The sequence below is a fragment of the Myripristis murdjan genome, chromosome 14 (assembly GCF_902150065.1).
Source record: "Myripristis murdjan chromosome 14, fMyrMur1.1, whole genome shotgun sequence".
Lineage (NCBI taxonomy): Eukaryota > Metazoa > Chordata > Actinopteri > Holocentriformes > Holocentridae > Myripristis > Myripristis murdjan.
In genome coordinates this window covers 29,184,147-29,208,538 of record NC_043993.1, presented here as the reverse complement: position 1 = coordinate 29,208,538, position 24,392 = coordinate 29,184,147, and the positions used below count along the sequence as shown (strand labels likewise).

The window sequence follows — 24,392 nt, the reverse complement described above, 5'->3', positions numbered from 1 at the left end:
CTAAAACCAACAGGAAGTCCGCAATTTGCGTTGGAATGTTCACGTTCTCGTCCAAAATTCTGCTTTGAAAAAAATCTATCTCCTCCCAGGGCGTAAATGTCAGCGGCTTGAAAATTTAACAGATGACAGAGGACACAGTGCTGAACAAAAGTTGCTAAAGATTCCGTCATTACTCGATTCGTTTGGATTTTATAAGCTCTCAAAGTCGGAGTGGCCAGAGCCAAAACCTCATTTTTTCCCATGGACTTTGGTGTACAGAGGCTGACACTTGGCACTAATTAAGCCCCTGGAGTCTAAAGTAAAAGTCTGACGGCTTTGAAAACTATGCAGATGGAAAGAGGACAAAAATTCCTACTAAAATATGTAGTATTGATGTGGATTGGACCAAGTTTGTGGGAGCTATGAAGAGTTTTCAAACGTTTTTGACTCTGGTGTGCTCTGCTCTGCACTCTGCCTGGACATGTGACTCACTCTAGCTGCCTCAGGAATGCGCAATACACACCCATTGTAAGAGCTCAGAGGGAGCAGAAAACACTCTCAAACTAAAACTGCCATAACTCAAAAACGGTAAAAGATAGCAAAATCATGTAAATGGGAGATTTATAGATCCAAGTCTCGTGCCTCGTTTAAACTTTGAATCAAGTCTGTAACTCAAACGGTGACCGAGCTGTGACACCTCAAACAGGGGTGGGTTTTCTGGATTTCTCCACTGGATTGAATGAGGATTTCTCTGTCTGCCTGCATTTTGGTGTGATCATGCCACAGCTGCCACTACTCAAGTCAGTCACACACTAGGACATGCTAAGGGCGCCATCTGCTGGAGGGGCGCTGCTAGTGGCCAGGGGGGCACCAGCAGCAAATGTACTACCAGTGGGTTTTTTGTTGGCGTCGTGTGTGTGTGTGTGTGTGTGTGTGCGCACGTGTGTGTGTGTGCACGTGCGTATGTGTCTGTGTGTGTGTGTGTGTTTGTGTGAGTGAGTGAGTGAGTGAGTGAGTGAGTGTATGTGCCTGCATTTTGGTGTGATCATGCTGCAGCTGCCAGTAGTCCTGTCGGTCACACACTAGGACTTCCGCGGCCTTTCAAAATAAAAGCCCAACACTCTTTCACAACAAAAGCACTGAAAAATACCCTTAAAACTGGAACACACGGACGAATTGTCTGCGCTTCGACATGCGCGCCGTCCCCGATGTGCGCTGGGGGGCGAGGGCCCGTCCAACGCTGCTTGTGTTCCTGCTAAGTTCTAATGCAGCTCAGTGTCTGATTTTATTCAGGCTGTCAACCTGATGTGCTGACGTGATTGAATTTTGGCGTCCGCTTTATTTTATTCTAGCCTGTATAACAGGGTTTAACAGGGTTTCAGCGTCAGATGTGGACTTGTTTATGTGTAACTTGCGCATGTATGCAGTCAGCAATACGTTGCCAAGCCTTCTGCCTTCTCTTGGCCACGCTGCTCGATTTAGTGTGTAAATGTTGTTTTTCCTCCTCATACTTTTCCAGTATAACACACTGCTCCACCTGCAGCGTGTTTCACTGCCGTGAAACACGCTGAGTGTTTTTCCTTGTCACTCATGTTTGTGATTGGTCGGCTGCCTCAGAACCCGCCCCTTATACGTGCGCGTTCACGGCTCTTGATGAGGCAAACCTGGATCGAGTGAGCGAGTTGATAACCAGCGTCGTGATGCCGGTTATCCCTGATCACCATGATCTCCATTAGTGTAGCCGGATAGGTCTGAGCAATCCAGGGAAAACTAAGCTTGCTTCATGATACAGGCCTCAGGAAAGTGTAACTCTTCATAACCTTGCATATGTGTTGATTAGGAAGTTGGAACAAATGGAACACAGGTTACTTACAACAAATCAAATAAAAATACTCACCAGAAACCAGAGAACAACCCAGAGAAACTACAGCCATCACCACAGCCACCACACCAAGGAAAAGCAGAAGTTCATCTGTTTAAAAACAAAGGCTTAGTCAGTGCTAAAACTCTGTTAGTCTTCCTTCAAAGTCAAGCCACAGTTCACAAACCAGATTACCACTGGAAAATATATCAACAGCAACAAACTTGTGTTTGCAGTACAACACTGTGCCATAGATTTAATGCATTCTTCAATTTGTGAAAACAATGCAAAACATTCAAATCACCTTACCTATGAACCAAATCAAGTTTTGCTTTTCAACACTCAAATAATACACAATAGTACAGTAAAATACTAACATTACATAAATTATGATTAATAATGAAAAATTAATTAATCACATGAAAATGACTCTGCAGGTCAAAGTTCAATAAATAGGAACTCTGACCTTCACACACATGTGATTTTTTTCATTCTTTACTGTTTTAAATGCACAGAAAAGCAACACATCTATTACTGGTACTGCTTTTATTGCTACAAATGTTTTTAAAATTTTTTTTACTTGTGTATTTTCCAGTGTCATAGGAGCCATAGAGACTTGCCTGGATCATGAGAAGGTGATAGTGCTCTGCCATTGGCTGCAGAGTTTTAGTTTCATTTTAAGGTTAGAATGGATACGAATTAGCATGCAACACCTGCAGGCTAATCCCTGTCTCACCTCAGTTTGTGAGTTTTAGTGCAGACGTGAGGGACGCAACAACAACCAAATGCTGCTGGTGTCTGTGGGAACTGGCCTTTTACTTCAGCTGCTACATTCCTACTGCTTTACTTCAATTTTATTCTAAAAACCACCGTGTGCTCAGTCACTTTATAGCATTGTCAGTATCATGTTGATGACCGCTCATGCGCGCATGTGTGTGTGTGTGTGTGTGTGTGTAAGTCTGAAAATGTATCACGCAGAACTATGTCTTGACATCAGACAACCCGGACTTATTTGCGAGTGGCTCAACACACAAACACGTTGCCATAGTGAATTCAAATTACACACAGAGAGGGAGAGAGTCAGTTTGCAAATGGAAAAATGGACAAGTACATCACAGGGGCGAAAAAAAAAACAAAAACAAAACAGGCGATGCGTCAGATACAAATCAGATGAAGTTGGCTGGCGGTGAGGTTGATCAACCACGAAAACCCAAGTTAAGAAAATATGACGACGCATATCTTACTCTTGGATTTACAGCGAATGTGGTAGGAGACGAGGGGAGACCCGTCTGTTTTTTATGTCTGAAAAATGTGGCAGCTGACCGAATGAAACCAAACCAATTAAACAGACACTTGGAGACTTTACACCCCACTCATGCCAGTAAGCCACTGGAGTTCTTTAAGAAAAAACCTGATGAATATCGCAAACAGGAAAATTGCTTAACATAAAAACAGCATCAGTGATCAACAAAGCACAAGTGGGGTCATACAAGGTTGCATACAGAATTGCACATCCAAGGAACCACATGATGGCAGAGGAGCTCATGCTTCCCACAGCTCTAGATATCATGTCAACTATGATTGAAGAGACAAGCGCTGCAAAACTGAAGGCTGTCCCCGTCTAATGACACCATTGCAAGGTTATATGGGACATTTCAAATGACCTGGAAGATCAACTCATAGAAAACCTGAAAGACTCGTTTTGCCTTACAAATGGACGAGGCTACTGTCAGCAATAAAGACTTTCTGCTTATTGCTTATATTCACTTTGTCAAATCACAGTCGCTAAGTGAGGATTTGCTGTTTTGCAAGTATGTCACAAAAAGAGCAACTTGTTTTTGTTCTTTTGCTTAGGTTGCACTTCATGTTTTCAGAAGAGATGCAGTGGAAAACAGGCTCATTGCAGCCACTGATACTGTGATGATACTGAGCTCTCACAAAATGACTTGCTCATCTTTGTTGCCAAAAGTCTGTTTGTTGTTTTCCTTAGCACAGACTGGACCTGTTGTTATTGTTGTTGTTCTACAAAGGTTATTGCACTTTTCATTCTATTGTTATGTTAGAAAGCACATCTTCCAAAAGGGGGGCGTGACAGAAAAAGTTTGAGAACCACTGCTTCAGGGGCTGAAACTTTCAGACATGTTGCACTTCTGGCCACATCCAATCAGTGACCTCACATCACTGGAGAACTTGAGTTCAAACAGGAATGTTTTCAGGAGCTGGAAAGTTACTAATTACAGCTACACTGCTTACTGTGGATGAGGAAAGTCTTTGAGTAAAGCCACTAATTTGATCACTTCAACTGTCACAAGTTCAAAACCTAAAACTAAATACTTCCATAAAATATCTTGATCCACTCCCTCTTCATTTTTCTTTGGATAAAATGATTGTGTTTCCACCTGCTGATCTTTTCCATGTCCTGTTGTTAGTTTTTCCCCAGAGACAGAGACCAAGGCAGGTGAAAAACTCATGTTAACATGTTTTAGTTTCAGTGGGTTTGTAGGAAACACTTACCTATTTCACTGTCAAATCCACCACGTAATGAAAAGGCCTTTCCTGCTATAACAGCTGAAATGAAGCACAAGCACAAAGTGGAAATATTTCATTAATGCATGTTGTCATGTTTTAGCTTGTCTGCCTGCAGCTTCACATACAGACACAGACAGACAGACAGACAGACAGACAGACACACACACACACACACACACACACACACACACACACACACACAATGAACAGGAAAGTGTAACTCTTCATAAACTTGCATTTGTGTTGAATAGGAAGTTGGAACAAATGGAACGCAGGTTACTTAAAACAAATCAAATAAAAATACTCACCAGAACCCAGAGAACAACCCAGAGAAAATACAGCCATCACCACAGCCAGCACACCACGGAAAAGCAGACGTGTATCTGTTTAAAAACAAAGGCTTAGTCAGTGCTAAAACTCTGTTAGTCTTCCTTCAAAGTCAAGCCACAGTTCACAAACCAGATTACCACTGGAAAATATATCAACAGCAACAAACTTGTGTTTGCAGTACAACACTGTGCCATAGATTTAATGCATTCTTCAATTTGTGAAAACAATGCAAAACACTCAAATCACCTTACCTATGAACCAAATCAAGTTTGGCTTTTCAACACTCAAATAACACACAATAATACAGTAAAACACTAAGATTACATAAATTATGATTTATACTTAAAATTAATGAATCACATATGAAAATGACTCTGTGGGTCAAAGTTCAATAAATAGGAACTCTGACCTTCACACACATGTGATTTTTTTCATTCTTTACTGTTTTAAATGCATAGAAAAGCAACACAACTATTACTGGTACTGCTTTTATTGCTACAAATGTTTTAAAAATTTTTTTTACTTGTGTATTTTCCAATGTCATAGGAGCCATAGAGACTTGCCTGGATCATGAGAAGGTGATGGTGCTCTGCCATTGGCTGCAGAGTTTTAGTTTCATTTTAAGGTCAGAATGGATACGAATTAGCATGCAACACCTGCAGGCTGATCCCTGTCTCACCTCAGTTTGTGAGTTTTCCTGCAGACGTGAGGGACGCAACAACAACCAAATGCTGCTGGTGTCTGTGGGAACTGGCCTTTTACTTCAGCTGCTACATTCCTACTGCTTTACTTCAATTTTATTCTAAAAACCACCGTGTGCAAACTGGGAATCTGGCTGCCACTGTGGAAACTGAAGGAAAACCATTTTCCTGCAGGTCAGTGTTGAGTCCTAATGACAACCTGGAGCTGCTGTTTGAAGCTGAAGGTGTGGTGGTGAATGCAGGAGTATGCTCAGTCACTTTATAGCATTGTCAGTATCATGTTGATGCTGAGGTGAATGGCTGACTAGAGAATCAACATCTGTAACAAGTAAGTAACATCTGTAAACCCTGACATGTCAGTCAATTCATTCCCACACTTACAACGCATGCAGTTCCCTTTAAAGAGGGAGTCAGCAGCAGCAGAAAACTTGTGCTGCGCTGCCCTCTAGGGGCTGAAACTTTCAGACATGTTGCACTTCTGGCCACATCCAATCAGTGACCTCACATCGCTGGAGCACTTGAGTTCAAACAGGAATGTTTTCAGGAGCTGGAAAGTTACTAATTACAGCTCCACTGCTTACTGTGGGTGAGGAAAGTCTTTGAGTAAAGCCACTAATTTGATCACTTTAACTGTCACGAGTTCAAAACCTAAAACTAAATACTTCCATAAAATATCTTGATCCACTCCCTCTTCATTTTTCTTTGGATAAAATGATTGTGTTTCCACCTGCTGATCTTTTCCATGTCCTGTTGTTAGTTTTTCCCCCGAGACAGAGACCAAGGCAGGTGAGAAACTCATGTTAACATGTTTTTGTTTCAGTGGGTTTGTGGGAAACACTTACCTCTTTCACTGACACATTCTCTCAGAAAAACTAAAATGAAGCACAAGCACACAGTGGAAATATTTCATTAATGCATGTTGTCATGTGTTAGCTTGTCTGTCTATAGGCACACACACGGACACACACACGCACACATACACGTGCGCACACACACACGCGCGCGCACACACACACACACACACAATGAACAGGAAAGTGTAACTCTTCATAAACTTGCATTTGTGTTGAATAGGACATTGGAACAAATGGAAAGCAGGTTACTTACAACAAATCAAATAAAAATACTCACCAGAACCCAGAGAACAACCCAGAGAAAATACAGTCATCACCACAGCCAGCACACCAAGGGAAAGCATTAGTGTACCTGTTTAAAAACAAAGGCTTAGTCAGTGCTAAAAATGTGTTAGTCTTCCTTCAAAGTCAAGCCACAGTTCACAAACCAGATTATCACTGGAAAATATATCAACAGCAACAAACTTGTGTTTGCAGTCCAACACTGTGCCATAGATTTAATGCATTCTTCAATTTGTGAAAACAATGCAAAACATTCAAATCTCCTTACCTATGAACCAAATCAAGTTTTGCTTTTCTTTTTAAGTCAAGTGTTGTTCAGTTCTGATGTTAAAAACCTCCAATTAAAATCTCCCAACTTCCTGAATTTTCCAGCCGACTTTCAAGCAGTTTTGTTTGTCATTAGTGTCAGGATAATTGTTCTGGACTTGTACACTCTGACAGCAGAATATTGTTCTGCTTGTTTGGGGTGTGCATACAGTAAGACAGTCAGAGTGATAAATGGGTTGTTAAAACATATTGTTCTATATCGGCCCACAGTTACAGTTTATAATTTAAATGAATAAGGGCTGTGCATTTTAAGTTGCATTATTTTGTGGCATAGTTTCATTTCATTTTCTACCTTTCTGATGTTTATTGTCGCCCACCCCCTCCCCCAAATAATGAAATGGGATTTTCGCCCCTGCCTGTCGACAACCTTTTTGCAAATATCTGGTTTTAGACAGACCTCCGTGAACTTTAAATCTGACCAGTGGGGATTTATACAATATTTTAATGCTCTTAATGAACTTTTCATGAAAAACAAACTTTTCCATTAATTTATAAAGAACTGCCCATCCCACGGAGACAAAAGCTTTTTTGGAATCCAAACTAAGTCAGATAGCTCTGAGTTTTTCCTTTTTTATATATTCAGTTGTGTGGAGGCTCCTCCTAATGTTGTCCTGGGTCTGCCTGCCTCCAATAAATCCAGTCTGATCCTCCTCTGTCAATAAGGGCATCACTTCCTCCATTCTTTGAGTTAAAATAGCTACATAAAATTTATTATCTTGATTTAAAAACACTGATCGGACTATGTGCCCCACATTCCATTGAATCCTTACTCCTCTTTTGGAATTACCGAGATAATAGCCTCCCTCCAAGATGGAGGGAAAAGCCCCTCCCTCAAAGTATAATTAAAGCTTTTGTGTAATATTGGTAGTAAACGCTCCCTCGATGATTTATACCGTTCTGCCGGAAATCCATCAGTCCCTGGATATTTGTTGTAGACACAGCAGCAGCAGCAGCAACAGCTGCAGTCGACACACTTCACCTTCATTAATATCAGGTTCGATTTCCTGTGTTTTTTCTTCCCATTGCACTGATGGCTGGACAGTTGTCATGTGCCTGTGCAGGTTGTTTGTGGTGCCGGCTCGATAAGACATTTTTTTCTTGCAGACTCTACACTCTGCCTTTCTACTGTCAGAAAAATTGAAATGGGTCCATGTTTTACTCCTTTTCCTGCTGTCACTCATTTTCTTCAGTACACCTTCCCAGCGCGTTCGTGTTGTCTCTCCTTGTGGCCCCTTGCTCTCTTTCTCTCGTCTGCCTCCCTCCTGTTGTCCTGTTCGTGTGTGTGTGTGTGTGCTGTGTGTGTGTAACTGCCGCTTCTCCCTCCTCTGTTCAGCACAGACAGAGACGACACCACACATATTGACCAATCACGTGCGGCTTGAGGAGAAAAAAAGTGAGAGAGAGAGAGAGAGAGAGAGAAGGGGGAAATAAAGCGACTCCCAATCAGGGGCCGGCTCTTAGAGCTGGTTCATTCGCGAACGACCCATCACTACGTCTGAGTAAATGTCTTCTCTCAACAGTTCTCCCTTTTTATGACTTCTTAGTGACTGATTTCGGCCCTTTTCTTTTTCCCCTTCCATTGCCGAGCTTAGAAAAAAACTTTCAAGCTCAATGACCTTGATTACAGGGGAATTTTTAGCAGTTAAGTCTCGATCTGAATTTTTACGCAGCTATCTACGTCGCTCAACCGGAAGCCGTCCAGAGTTTTAGTTTCATTTTAAGGTCAGAATAGATAGAAATTAGCATGCAACAGCTGCAGGCTAATCCCTGTCTCACCTCAGTTTGTGAGTTTTACTGCAGACGTGAGGGACGCAACAACAACCAAATGCTGCTGGTGTCTGTGGGAACTGGCCTTTTAATGATTGTGTTTCCACCTGCTGATCTTTTTCATGTCCTGATGTTGTTTTTTCCCCAGAGACAGAGACCAAGGCAGGTGAAAAACTCATGTTAACATGTTTTTATTTCAGTGGGTTTGTGGGAAACACTTACCTATTTCACTGTCAAATCCACCATATAATGAAAAGAACTTTCCTGATATAACAGCTGAAATGAAGCACAAGCACACAGTGGAAATATTTCATTAATGCATGTTTTTGTTTGTCTGCCTGAAGATACGTACACAGACACACACACACACACGCCCGAACACACACACACACTCACACACACACGCCCGAACACACACACACACACACACATGCCCAAACACACACACACACACACACACATCCACACACACACACACACGCCCAAACACACACACACACACACACACACACACACACGCGCCCAAACACATACACACACACACACACACGTCCAAACACACACACACGTCCAAACACACACACATCCACACACACACACACGCCCAAACACACACACACACACACACACACACACACATCCACACACACGCCCAAACACACACACACACACACACACACACAGACACACACACACACACAAACACACACGCCCAAACACACACACGCACACACACACACACACACACGCGCTCGCACACACGCACGCACGCACGCACGCACGCACACACACACACACACACACACACACACAGTGAAAACGAGGGAAGTGTAACTCTTCATAACCTTGCATATATGTTGATTTAAAACTTGAAACAAATGGAACGCAGGTTACTTACAACAAATCAAATAAAAATACTCACCAGAACCCAGAGAACAACCCAGAGAAAATACAGTCATCACCCCAGCCACCACACCAAGGGAACGCCAAAGTCTAACTGTTTAAAAACAAAGGCTTAGTCAGTGCTAAAAATGTGTTAGTCTTCCTTCAAAGTCAAGCCACAGTTCACAAACCAGATTACCACTGGAAAATATATCAACAGCAACAAACTTGTGTTTGCAGTACAACACTGTGCCATAGATTTAATGCATTCTTCAATTTGTGAAAACAATGCAAAACATTCAAATCACCTCTGACCTTCACACACACGTGAGATTTTTTTCATTCTTTACTGTTTTAAATGCACAGAAAAGCAACAAAACTATTACTGGTACTGCTTTTATTGCTAAGAATGTTTTTTTATTATTATTATTATTTTTACTTGTGTATTTTCCAGTGTCATAGAAGTCATAGAGACTTGCCTGGATCATTAGAAAGAGATGGTGCTCTGCCATTGGCTGCACAGTTTTAGTTTCATTTGCTTGTTTTTTTTATTCCATTTTTTCAAAGTTTTATATGAACAGGAATGTAAATCAAAAGGAGAGAAATACAAAACTAAATAAGGTGATGAAGAAATATACAAAATACATAAAAACAAATATTATACATACAAATTGCAAATAAAATATGGGGAGAGAGAGAGTGAGGAAACAAGGATTTCACCAGAAACTGATTGATTTTTATACAGAATTCAAAACAGGTTGTCATCTCTTTGTGTAAGGTATATATCTCTGTTTTCCCAGAGAGCATCACCTTTGTCTCTCTGCAGTCTTAAGCTGAAGGTCATCTGAATGTTTTTAATTCTATCTTTCCATTGACTGACAGTTGGAGGTTCCCTATGAAGCCAATGTTTTGTTATGGCCTTTTTCCTCGCCACCATGAAGACTTTTAAAAGATATCTGTCATTTTTAGGTCATTCTAAGTCCAGACTCCCTCATTAGCATGCAACACCTGCAGGCTAATCCCTGTCTCACCTCAGTTTGTGAGTTTTACTGCAGACTTGAGGGACGCAACAACAACCAAATGCTGCTGGTGTCTGTGGGAACTGGCCTTTTACTTCAGCTGCTAAATTCCTACTGCTTTACTTCAATTTTATTCTAAAAACCACCGTGTGCAAACTGGGAATCTGGCTGCCACTGTGGAAACTGAAGGAAAACCATTTTCCTGCAGGTCAGTGTTGAGTCCTAATGACAACCTGGAGGTGCTGTTTGAAGCTGAAGGTGTGGTGGTGAATGCAGGAGTATGCTCAGTCACTTTATAGCATTGTCAGTATCATGTTGATGCTGAGGTGAATGGCTGACTAGAGAATCAACATCTGTAACAAGTAAGTAACATCTGTAAACCCTGACATGTCAGTCAATTCATTCCCACACTAACAACGCATGCAGTTCCCTTTAAAGAGGGAGTCAACAGCAGCAGAAAACTTGTGCTGCGCTGCCCTCTAGGGGCTGAAACTTTCAGACATGTTGCACTTCTGGCCACATCCAATCAGTGACCTCACATCGCTGGAGCACTTGAGTTCAAACAGGAATGTTTTCAGGAGCTGGAAAGTTACTAATTACAGCTCCACTGCTTACTGTGGGTGAGGAAAGTCTTTGAGTAAAGCCACTAATTTGATCACTTTAACTGTCACGAGTTCAAAACCTAAAACTAAATACTTCCATAAAATATCTTGATCCACTCCCTCTTCATTTTTCTTTGGATAAAATGATTGTGTTTCCACCTGCTGATCTTTTCCATGTCCTGTTGTTAGTTTTTCCCCAGAGACAGAGACCAAGGCAGGTGAAAAACTCATGTTAACATGTTTTTATTTCAGTGGGTTTGTGGGAAACACTTACCTCTTTCACTGACACATTCTCTTATAAAAACTGAAATGAAGCACAAGCACACAGTGGAAATATTTCATTAATGCATGTTGTCATGTGTTAGCTTGTCTGTCTATAGGCACACACACGGACACACACGCACACATACACATGCGCACACACACGCGCGCGCGCACACACACACACACACACACACACACACACAATGAACAGGAAAGTGTAACTCTTCATAAACTTGCATTTGTGTTGAATAGGACATTGGAACAAATGGAAAGCAGGTTACTTACAACAAATCAAATAAAAATACTCACCAGAACCCAGAGAACAACCCAGAGAAACTGCAGCCATCACCACAGCCAGCACACCAAGGGAAAGCATTAGTGTAACTGTTTAAAAACAAAGGCTTAGTCAGTGCTAAAAATGTGTTAGTCTTCCTTCAAAGTCAAGCCACAGTTCACAAACCAGATTATCACTGGAAAATATATCAACAGCAACAAACTTGTGTTTGCAGTCCAACACTGTGCCATAGATTTAATGCATTCTTCAATTTGTGAAAACAATGCAAAACATTTAAATCTCCTTACCTATGAACCAAATCAAGTTTTGCTTTTCTTTTTAAGTCAGGTATTGTTCAGTTCTGATGTTAAAAACCTCCAATTAAAATCTCCCAACTTCCTGAATTTTCCAGCCGACTTTCAAGCAGTTTTGTTTGTCATTAGTGTCAGGATAATTGTTCTGGACTTATACACTCTGACAGCAGAATATTGTTCTGCTTGTTTGGTGTGTGCATTCAGTGAGACAGTCATAGTGATAAATGGGTTGTTAAAACATATTGTTCTATATCGGCCCACAGTTACAGTTTATAATTTAAATGAATAAGGGCTGTGCATTTTAAGTTGCATTATTTTGTGGCATAGTTTCATTTCATTTTCTACCTTTCTGATGTTTATTGTCGCCCACCCCCTCCCCCAAATAATGAAATGGGATTTTCGCCCCTGCCTGTCGACAACCTTGTTGCAAATATCTGGTTTTAGACAGACCTCCGTGAACTTTAAATCTGACCAGTGGGGATTTATACAATATTTTAATGCTCTTAATGAACTTTTCATGAAAAACAAACTTTTCCATTAATTTATAAAGAACTGCCCATCCCACGGAGACAAAAGCTTTTTTGGAATCCAAACTAAGTCAGATAGCTCTGAGTTTTTCCTTTTTTATATATTCAGTTGTGTGGAGGCTCCTCCTAATGTTATCCTGTGTCTGCCTGCCTCCAATAAATCCAGTCTGATCCTCCTCTGTCAATAAGGGCATCACTTCCTCCATTCTTTGAGTTAAAATAGCTACATAAAATTTATTATCTTGATTTAAAAACACTGATCGGACTATGTGCCCCACATTCCATTGAATCCTTACTCCTCTTTTGGAATTACCGAGATAATAGCCTCCCTCCAAGATGGAGGGGAAAAGCCCCTCCCTCAAAGTATAATTAAAGCTTTTGTGTAATATTGGTAGTAAACGCTCCCTCGATGATTTATACCGTTCTGCCGGAAATCCATCAGTCCCTGGATATTTGTTGTAGACACTGCAGCAGCAGCAGCAGCAGCAGCAGCAACAGCTGCAGTCGACACACTTCACCTTCATTAATATCAGGTTCGATTTCCTGTGTTTTTTCTTCCCATTGCACTGATGGCTGGACAGTTGTCATGTGCCTGTGCAGGTTGTTTGTGGAGCGGCTCGATAAGACATTTTTTTCTTGCAGACTCTACACTCTGCCTTTCTACTGTCAATAAAATTGAAATGGGTCCATGTTTTACTCCTTTTCCTGCTGTCACTCATTTTCTTCAGTACACCTTCCCAGCGCGTTCGTGTTGTCTCTCCTTGTGGCCCCTTGCTCTCTTTCTCTCGTCTGCCTCCCTCCTGTTGTCCTGTTCGTGTGTGTGTGTGTGTGCTGTGTGTGTGTAACTGCCGCTTCTCCCTCCTCTGTTCAGCACAGACAGAGACGACACCACACATATTGACCAATCACGTGCGGCTTGAGGAGAAAAAAAGTGAGAGAGAGAGAGAGAGAGAGAGAGAGAGAGAAGGGGGAAATAAAGCGACTCCCAATCAGGGGCCGGCTCTTAGAGCTGGTTCATTCGCGAACGACCCATCACTACGTCTGAGTAAATGTCTTCCCTCAACAGTTCTCCCTTTTTATGACTTCTTAGTGACTGATTTCGGCCTTTTCTTTTCCCCCTTCCATTGCCGAGCTTAGAAAAAAACTTTCAAGCTCAATGACCTTGATTACAGGGGAATTTTTAGCAGTTAAGTCTCGATCTGAATTTTTACGCAGCTATCTACGTCGCTCAACCGGAAGCCGTCCAGAGTTTTAGTTTCATTTTAAGGTCAGAATAGATAGAAATTAGCATGCAACAGCTGCAGGCTAATCCCTGTCTCACCTCAGTTTGTGAGTTTTACTGCAGACGTGAGGGACGCAACAACAACCAAATGCTGCTGGTGTCTGTGGGAACTGGCCTTTTAATGATTGTGTTTCCACCCAATGATCTTCTCCATGTTCAGTTGTTAGTTTTTCCCCAGAGACAGAGACCAAGGCAGGTGAAAAACTCATGTTAACATGTTTTATATTTCAGTGGGTTTGTGGGAAACACTTACCTATTTCACTGTCAAATCCACCATATAATGAAAAGAACTTTCCTGATATAACAGCTGAAATGAAGCACAAGCACACAGTGGAAATATTTCATTAATGCATGTTTTTGTTTGTCTGCCTGAAGATACGTACACAGACACACACACACACACGCCCGAACACACACACACACTCACACACACACGCCCGAACACACACACACACACACACGCCCAAACACACACACACACACACACACACAAACACACACACACACACACACACACACACACATCCACACACACACACACACGCCCAAACACACACACACACACACACACACACACACACGCGCCCAAACACATACACACACACACACACACGTCCAAACACACACACACGTCCAAACACACACACATCCACACACACACACGCCCAAACACACACACAAACACACACACACACACACATCCACACACACGCCCAAACACACACACACACACACACACACACACACACACACACACACAGACACACACAAACACACACGCCCAAACACACACACGCACACACACACACACACACGCTCGCACACACGCACGCACGCACGCACGCACGCACACACACACACACACACACACACACAGTGAAAACGAGGGAAGTGTAACTCTTCATAACCTTGCATATATGTTGATTAGGAAGTTGGAACAAATGGAAAGCAGGTTACTTACAACAAATCAAATAAAAATACTCACCAGAACCCAGAGAACAACCCAGAGAAACTACAGTCATCACCACAGCCAGCACACCAAGGGAAAGCATTAGTGTAACTGTTTAAAAACAAAGGCTTAGTCAGTGCTAAAACTCTGTTAGTCTTCCTTCAAAGTCAAGCCACAGTTCACAAACCAGATTACCACTGGAAAATATATCAACAGCAACAAACTTGTGTTTGCAGTACAACACTGTGCCATAGATTTAATGCATTCTTCAATTTGTGAAAACAAAAGGCATAACATTCAAATCACCTCTGACCTTCACACACACGTGAGATTTTTTTCATTCTTTACTGTTTTAAATGCACAGAAAAGCAACAAAACTATTACTGGTACTGCTTTTATTGCTAAGAATGTTTTTTTATTATTATTATTATTTTTACTTGTGTATTTTCCAGTGTCATAGAAGTCATAGAGACTTGCCTGGATCATTAGAAAGAGATGGTGCTCTGCCATTGGCTGCACAGTTTTAGTTTCATTTGCTTGTTTTTTTTATTCCATTTTTTCAAAGTTTTATATGAACAGGAATGTAAATCAAAAGGAGAGAAATACAAAACTAAATAAGGTGATGAAGAAATATACAAAATACATAAAAACAAATATTATACATACAAATTGCAAATAAAATATGGGGAGAGAGAGAGTGAGGAAACAAGGATTTCACCAGAAACTGATTGATTTTTATACAGAATTCAAAACAGGTTGTCATCTCTTTGTGTAAGGTATATATCTCTGTTTTCCCAGAGAGCATCACCTTTGTCTCCTTGCAGTCTTAAGCTGAAGGTCATCTGTTCCATGCACTGAATGTTTTTAATTCTATCTTTCCATTGACTGACAGTTGGAGGTTCCCTATGAAGCCAATGTTTTGTTATGGCCTTTTTCCTCGCCACCATGAAGACTTTTAAAAGATATCTGTCATTTTTAGGTCATTCTAAGTCCAGGCTCCCTCATTAGCATGCAACACCTGCAGGCTAATCCCTGTCTCACCTCAGTTTGTGAGTTTTACTGCAGACATGAGGGACGCAACAACAACCAAATGCTGCTGGTGTCTGTGGGAACTGGCCTTTTACTTCAGCTGCTAAATTCCTACTGCTTTACTTCAATTTTATTCTAAAAACCACCGTGTGCAAACTGGGAATCTGGCTGCCACTGTGGAAACTGAAGGAAAACCATTTTCCTGCAGGTCAGTGTTGAGTCCTAATGACAACCTGGAGCTGCTGTTTGAAGCTGAAGGTGTGGTGGTGAATGCAGGAGTGTGCTCAGTCACTTTACAGCATTGTCAGTATCATGTTGATGCTGAGGTGAATGGCTGACTAGAGAATCAACATCTGTAACAAGTAAGTAACATCTGTAAACCCTGACATGTCAGTCAATTCATTCCCACACTTACAACGCATGCAGTTCCCTTTAAAGAGGGAGTCAACAGCAGCAGAAAACTTGTGCTGCGCTGCCCTCTAGGGGCGGAAACTTTCAGACATGTTGCACTTCTGGCCACATCCAATCAGTGACCTCACATCGCTGGAGCACTTGAGTTCAAACAGGAATGTTTTCAGGAGCTGGAAAGTTACTAATTACAGCTACACTGCTTACTGTGGGTGAGGAAAGTCTTTGAGTAAAGCCACTAATTTGATCACTTTAACTGTCACGAGTTCAAAACCTAAAACTAAATACTTCCATAAAATATCTTGATCCACTCCCTCTTCATTTTTCTTTGGATAAAATGATTGTGTTTCCACCTGCTGATCTTTTCCATGTCCTGTTGTTAGTTTTTCCCCAGAGACAGAGACCAAGGCAGGTGAAAAACTCATGTTAACATGTTTTTGTTTCAGTGGGTTTGTGGGAAACACTTACGTCTTTTCCTGACACGTACTTTTATAAAAACTGAAATGAAGCACAAGTACACAGTGGAAATATTTCATTAATGCATGTTGTCATTTTTTGGTTTGTCAAATAGCAGATATGCGGGCACACACACATACACACACACACACACATACACACACACACACACACACACACATACAAACACACACACACACACACACACACACAAACACACACACACACACACACACACAAACACACAAACACACAAACACACACACACACACACACAATGAAAAGAAAGTGTAACTCTTCATAAACTTGCATAATGTGTTGATTAGGAAGTTGGAACAAATAGAACGCAGGTTACTGACAACAAATCAAATAAAAATACTCACCAAAACCCAGAAAAAAAAACAGAGAAACTGCAGCCATCACCACAGCCACCACACCAAGGGAAAGCAGAAGTTCATCTGTTTAAAAACAAAGGCTTAGTCAGTGCTAAAAATATGTTAGTCTTCCTTCAAAGTCAAGCCACAGTTCACAAACCAGATTACCACTGGAAAATATATCAACAGCAACAAACTTGTGTTTGCAGTACAACACTGTGCCATAGATTTAATGCATTCTTCAATTTGTGAAAACAAGGCATAACATTCAAATCACCTTACCTATGAACCAAATCAAGTTTTGCTTTTCAACACTCAAATAATACACAATAGTCCAGTAAAACACTAACATTACATAAATTATGATTTATACTTAAAATTAATGAATCACATATGAAAATCACTCTGCGGGTCAAAGTTCAATAAATAGGAACTCTGACCTTCACACACATGAGATTTTTTTTCATTCTTTACTGTTTTAAATGCACAGAAAAGCAACACAACTATTACTGGTACTGCTTTGAGTGCCCTGGAAAGTTACTAATTACAGCTACACTGCTTACTGTGGATGAGGAAAGCCACTAATTTGATCACTTTAACTGTCACGAGTTCAAAACCTAAAACTAAATACTTCCATAAAATATCTTGATCCACTCCCTCTTCATTTTTCTTTGGATAAAATGATTGTTTTTCCACCTGCTGATCTTTTCCATGTCCTGTTGTTAGTTTTTCCCCAGAGACAGAGACCAAGGCAGGTGAAAAACTCATGTTAACATGGGCTGTGTCCCAATTCAAAGGCTGCAGGCTACCTAGGTCGTATTTGTAGGCTGCTTACGTCACGGCGGCGCGACAAGCGCTGTCCCAATTCAATTTTACTGCGCAGGGTCCTTCAAATGCAGCCGACAGATCCAGCCTATTTCTGACTAATTTGCAGGATCCACCTCCACGATGCTTCGCGGCCGACATCACAGCCTACTTCCCAGGGTACCTTTCGGTCCAGTTGAATTTCTGGATCAGCCACCATTGCTGGAATTATTAAGCATGTTTTAGACCGTCTTAATGTTTATATCATGACGTTTTGATAAGTTTTCATGCCTATAATTACCACCATAGATTCGGTTTAGCTGTTAACTGTATCCGAACAACGCCTGTAAATGCAAGTTTAGTTAGATGAGTTAGATAGGCATTTTGCATGATGTTTCCATAGCAACCATCAGCGCGTCAGGTACGTTACAATGTAGCCATGTGTACAATTACTTTAATTGGGATAGTCTGTTGCAGTTTGTGAGGTGTAACAATTATCTTAATTTTCTGCATCTTCACGAAGACAAAATAAAATAAAATACATAAAACTACAGAATCAATGTTGTCCATCTTGAGAGCGTTGAAGCTGCTTATCGTTTTGTTTCATGCACAGGTGTTCACTCACACACCTCCGAAACTACTTCGGCATTTTACGCTGCATCACTCGAATGCGCTTTGGGAAGCCTCGATAATAATGATGTAGGAATCCTCCGCAGGCTACACCGTCCCAATTCACTAAACGTTTAGTACCGGGATACCTGATATCGGCACCTACGTCGGACGCCTCCTACATGGGCACCATAGGCTGCGACCTAGTAGTCATCTAGCCCTTCGATTGAGACAGACCCATGGTTTTGTTTCAGTGGGTTTGTGGGAAACACTTACCTATTTCACTGACAGATCCACCACGTAATGAAAAGATCTTTCCTGATATAACAGCTGAAATGAAGCACAAGCACACAGTGGAAATATTTCATTAATGCATGTTTTCATGTTTTAACTTGTCTGCCTGCAGCTTCACATACAGACACGCGCACACACACACACACACACACACACACACACACACACACAAATACACACAATGAAAAAGAAAGTGTAACTCTTCATAACCTTGCATATGTGTTGATTAGGAAGTTGGAACAAATGGAACGCAGGTTACTTTCAACAAATCAAATAAAAATACTCACCAGAACCCAGAGAACAACCCAGAGAAACTACAGCCAGCACCACAGCCACCACACCAAGGGAAAGCGGAGATATATCTGTTTAAAAACAAAGGCTTAGTCAGTGCTAAAAATACACACACACACACACACACACACACACACACACACACACACACACACACAATGAACAGGAAAGTGTAATTGTTCATAACCTTGCATATGTGTTGATTAGGAAGTTGGAACAAATGGAACACAGGTTACTTACAACAAATCAAATAAAAATACTCACAATAAACCAGCCAAATAATCAGAGGAGCTGCAGCCGTCACCCCAACCAGCACACCAAGGGAAAGCATTAGTCTACCTGTTTAAAAACAAAGGCTTAGTCAGTGCTAAAACTCTGTTAGTCTTCCTTCAAAGTCAAGCCACAGTTCACAAACCAGATTACCACTGGAAAATATATCAACAGCAACAAACTTGTGTTTGCAGTACAACACTGTGCCATAGATTTAATGCATTCTTCAATTTGTGAAAACAATGCAAAACATTCAAATCACCTTACCTATGAACCAAATCAGGTTTTGCTTTTTAACACTCAAATAATACACAATAATACAGTAAAACATTAACGTTACATAATAGTGATTTATACTTAAAATTAATGAATCACATGTGAAAATGACTCTGCAGGTCAAAGTTCAATAAATAGGAACTCTGACCTTCACATACATGAGATTTTTTTCATTCTTTACTGTTTTAAATGCACAGAAAAACAACAAAACTATTACTGGTACTGCTTTTATTGCTAATAATGTTTTTTTTTTTATTATTATTATTATTTTTACTTGTGTATTTTCCAGTGTCATAGGAGCCATAGAGACTTGCCTGGATCATTAGAAAGAGATGGTGCTCTGCCATTGGCTGCAGAGTTTTAGTTTCATTTGTTTGTTTTTTTTTTTAATTCAATTTTTTCAAAGTTTTATATGAACAGGAATGTAAATCAAAAGGAGAGAAATACAAAACTGAAAAAGGTGATGAAGAAATATATAAAATACATAAAAACAAATATTATACATTGTTATCATGAGAAGGAAAACAAATTGCAAATAAAATATGAGGAGAGAGAGAGTGAGGAAAGAAGGATTTCACCAGAAACTACAAGATAATTTTGATTGATTTTTATTAGGGATCGACCGATTATTGGCCGGGACGATTATCGGCACCGATATTTGGCAATTTGACCCATATCGGCATCGGCCTTTTTTTTTTAATCTGACGGACGAATCTTTTGAGGGCAGGCTGATCTATGCAGAGCAACAGCCGCGGCAAGTGCAGGTGCAACAGTTGAACACAGCAGATCCACAGTCACAGGAGGAGGAGAAAGACCAGTTTGCAGAACTCACACCGCGGTAGCGACCGCAACCGGTGTCGGCGAACACAGGCAAGTCCAGACGGATCGCGGTCGTGTTCGCCGCGTGTATCCGTCAAACGACACAGTATAAATGAGGATACCGGGCAGCCTGCGCACACACACACGGTAACACGATGTATATGCACTTACAAGTCAGCAAATGTACCTAACCTAAAACAAACGGGTGAATATAGACTGGGGTTGTATATTTTGATGTCTGTTAAGTTTTACATCATAATAGTCAAATGCATCTTCTAAATTACAGTGGCACAGTACACTCAAGGTCTGGTTCTCAGAAATAAAGCCACGATCGAAAAGAAACAATGTTTTGTTTCTTCTAGTGTTATTTCTTTTGTTAACTTATAATTATGTAGGTTGACCAAAGAGGGCAGCTCACACTGGCTCAGGAATTCTTCAGTCTAACAGGGATCAAATGGTTTAGGCTGGGTGTACAGAGACTGATAAAAATGTTCAAATGCTTTTTGTATTCCCTCTCATCTATTTCATGCTTGTCTTAAAAATAGGATCCCTAATTTTATAAACTGTGTTTTCAGACTGTTGCTTTCTCAGCCTCCAAGATAATAACCCAGAGGCTTTAGAGCCAGGTCATAATATCTGTTTTGTAAATCCAAGCTTTTCTCTACTACAGTGTAAATCTTACCCCTCTCTTTTTTAATTGGTCTCATTTGAAGGATTAAAGGCCCCATGGCCTGAAAATGAAATTTTTGTTGTTTTTGCGTGATAGGGAAGGTCTTGGGCCACATAAATACTGTCCCATGTATTTCACCTATGATTAATGGAGAAGTGCACTCAGCCCGTTTTTTGAAACTGTCCCTGTAAAACGAGCGGATTTTACTTCCTGGAATTTCCTGACGTCAGTCTGTATTATAATGTCAGAGACTCCGCCCACAGCCCGCCTTCCCTCCCCAGGTAACCAACTCTCAAGCCAGCCAACTCAGACAGTTTGTTTACGCTCCTCGGGCTACAAGCTACCAAGCTAGCAAAATTAGCCAGTACCCCTCCGCTCCCCGAGCAACAAGTTCACAACATATTTAACAAAAATAACGTACCATTCTGAAACATCTTGTAATAAACAGATTTGAGGTGGTTTGGTTTCTCCTGCTGTCTGTGGTTCGGGATCGTACGGTCGTAAACCATCACGCTCAGGGTCCCGGTTTCACGGGTCCCGCAGGGTTTTAGTCCAATTTGCTCGTCTGTTGGGCTCATTTCAGCGCCGACTGTTTTATCAACCCGACACAATCAAATCAAATCAAGCTTTATTGTCATTTAGCTGCACATACAGCAGCAGTGCACACAAAATGAGATAGTGTTTCTCACTTGGGATCCCTGAGTGATGGGTAAAGTCAGCCTAGTGGATCCCGGCTCTCTTCCCCTCCTTTGTTTACGTTCGCACTGTGACGGCCGGTGTAGACACAAGTAAAATCCCGTGCTGGCGTAGTGTGTCCACATCAAAGCAGAGTGCCTCAGTTCTTGCAGCGTGCTTTACCCTGATATTTAGTAAAGTCTCTCGGCTGTAGGTTATGCAACCTGAGCGTCTGGGTTCAGCAAAACATTTGAAACATTCACTCTCGTTGATCCCTGGAGGGGCCGCTGCATCCATGCACGTGCCGTCGCCATCACCATAGCAACACAATCCCAGCTTCGTCTGTGGTTCAGGATCGGAGACGGGCTCAAGTACGTACGGTTGTATAACATCACGCTTGGCGGTAGCCCTGACAACCTTACATAAGATGATAACTCGCTTTCGACAAGTTTTCAAATAGTTACTGTATCTTGTTGGCTCCGTTTTTCTCTCGCTCTATTGTTTACGTCCCAGAATGCATTGCGCAGTGACGTCGGTTGATTGGCCCGACCATATGTCACTCAGAAAACAGTCAGCCAATCAGTGGAGAGGAACAAACCGTGCTGCCAGAGCTCCAGGATAAAGGCAAAAGAAAGAGGAGCTGTGAAACTATATTTAGCAGACCACAGGTCCTCAAAACCACAAAAACATCATGTAGGGATATCAGCAGTTAAAATAAAACCCTGGAAAAGTGTGCAGCATGGGGCCTTTAAAGAGCATATTGCAGGTTGGAGACCCCAGTGAATCAATGTGTAGGAAAATGATGTGGGAACTGAATTTTCATTGAAATATGCATTTATATATTCTACAGTGACCTCTGGAGTTGTTTTTGTGGCAGAATTTTACTTCCGCATCTGAAAAAGCTAAACCGGAAGTGACGTAGGAAGAGGGAGTGCGGTCGATTTGAACAATAGGAATATAATGGATCTTAATGCCAGTTGTGACACTGAAGAAGCGATGAATGTGTATTTATATCAATATGACGGAGCACAGCCTTATAATTACGAGCCTGTTAGGCGTCAAAGAGACCAGGAACAGACCAGAGTCAGAAGAAATAACGGTCAGAGAGATTCAGCTGCGGTGCGAGGAGAACCAGTGGAGGACTGGGCAGGTGACCAGGGTTAGCTTGTAGATATATATGCATTTATCTATGAACGTTAGCAAGCGTTATCTAACACTGTGTTCACATCACAACACTGTAAAGTTTGCTATCACGTATCAGGCTATAACTAGTAATGATCGTCTAATACCAGCAGGAGTATTGATACTTACCTATAACGGAAACTAATGAGCTTCTATCAGTCGTATTTCGCATTGCATCATATAACTCCACACTGCGTCGTATAGCGCTTTACCGGTACCGCAGGAGAGAGAGAGATAAACAGCTTCCTGATAAACGATAAACTGATTTTAAAGCCCCCGCCTTGTCGTCTGTCGCTGTCGTGCTGCTGCAGCCGCGTATAAACAAAAGTTGTTATGGTAGTCTGTGTGCGCCGCGCACCTGTCAGATCCGGCAGACCCGACCCGGTGTGCGCGGTGCCGGCTCGCATCAGGTGGCCCGGCCAGTGTGCTCCGCCACCCGGTTTAAAGTAGCAGCCGGCTGACATGCCGCTCCGGCACCGCGCTCCCCCGGTCCGCGGTACCCTGTCTGCCGGATCTGACAGGTGCCACTCCGGCTGTCAGTCGGACGCTTTCTGAAGAAGGAGGAAGTTACCTCCGAAACTGTCAAGGTAAATAAACATCCCATGTCTGATTAAGAGAAACAAAAACGTATTTTAGCTAAAAGGAAGACATGATGAATGTATTTGAACTACACTATATTGCCAAAAGTTTTCGCTCATCTATCCAAATCATTGAATTCAGGTGTTCCAATCACTTCCATGACCACAGGTGTATAAAATCAAGCACCTAGGCATGCAGACTACTTCTACAAACATTTGTGAAAGAATGGGTCGCTCTCAGGAGCTCAGTGAATTCCAGCATGGTGCTGTAATAGTAATGTAATAGGATGCCACCTGTGCAGTAAGTCCAATTGTGAAACTTCCTCGCTACTAAATATTCCACAATCAACTGTTAGTGGTACTATAACAAAGTAGAAGCGATTGGGAACGACAGCAACTCAGCCACGGAGTGGTAGGCCACATAAAATCACAGAGCGGGGTCAGCGGATGCTGAGACGCATAGTGCGCAGAGGACGCCAACTTTCTGCAGAGTCAATAGCTTGAGACCTTTAAACTTCATGTGATCTTCAGATTAGCTCAAGAGCAGTGCGTAGAGAGCTTCATGGAATGGGTTTCCATGGCCGAGCAGCTGCATCCAAGCCTTACATCACCAAGCACAATGCAAAGCATCGGATGCAGCGGTGTAAAGCACGCCACCACTGGACTCTAGAGCAGTGGACACGTGTTCTCTGCAGTGACGAGTCACGCTTCTCCGTCTGGCAATCTGATGGACGAGTGTGGGTTTGGTGGTTGCCAAGAGAACGGTACTTGTCTGACTGCATTGTGCCAAGTGTAAAGTTTGGTGGAGGGGGGATTATGGTGTGGGGTTGTTTTTTGGACGTTGGGCTCGGCCCATTAGTTCCAGTGAAAGGAACTCTTAATGATTCAGCATACAAAGACATTTTGGACAATTT

General features: G+C 41.7%; 1 protein-coding gene across 1 annotated transcript in view; it reads right to left on the bottom strand.

Moving 5' to 3' along the window:
• LOC115371761 (uncharacterized) overlaps positions 1-24,392 on the bottom strand; it is a 311,531-nt gene that overhangs the window by 4,059 nt on the left and 283,080 nt on the right. Inside the window, exons 23-25 of the mRNA XM_030069276.1 lie at positions 19,005-19,079; positions 18,700-18,753; positions 1,877-1,951 (exon numbers count right to left, since the gene is read on the bottom strand). Of these exons, the coding sequence (XP_029925136.1) occupies positions 1,877-1,951; positions 18,700-18,753; positions 19,005-19,079 (204 nt within the window). The remainder of the gene's footprint in view (positions 1-1,876; positions 1,952-18,699; positions 18,754-19,004; positions 19,080-24,392) is intronic.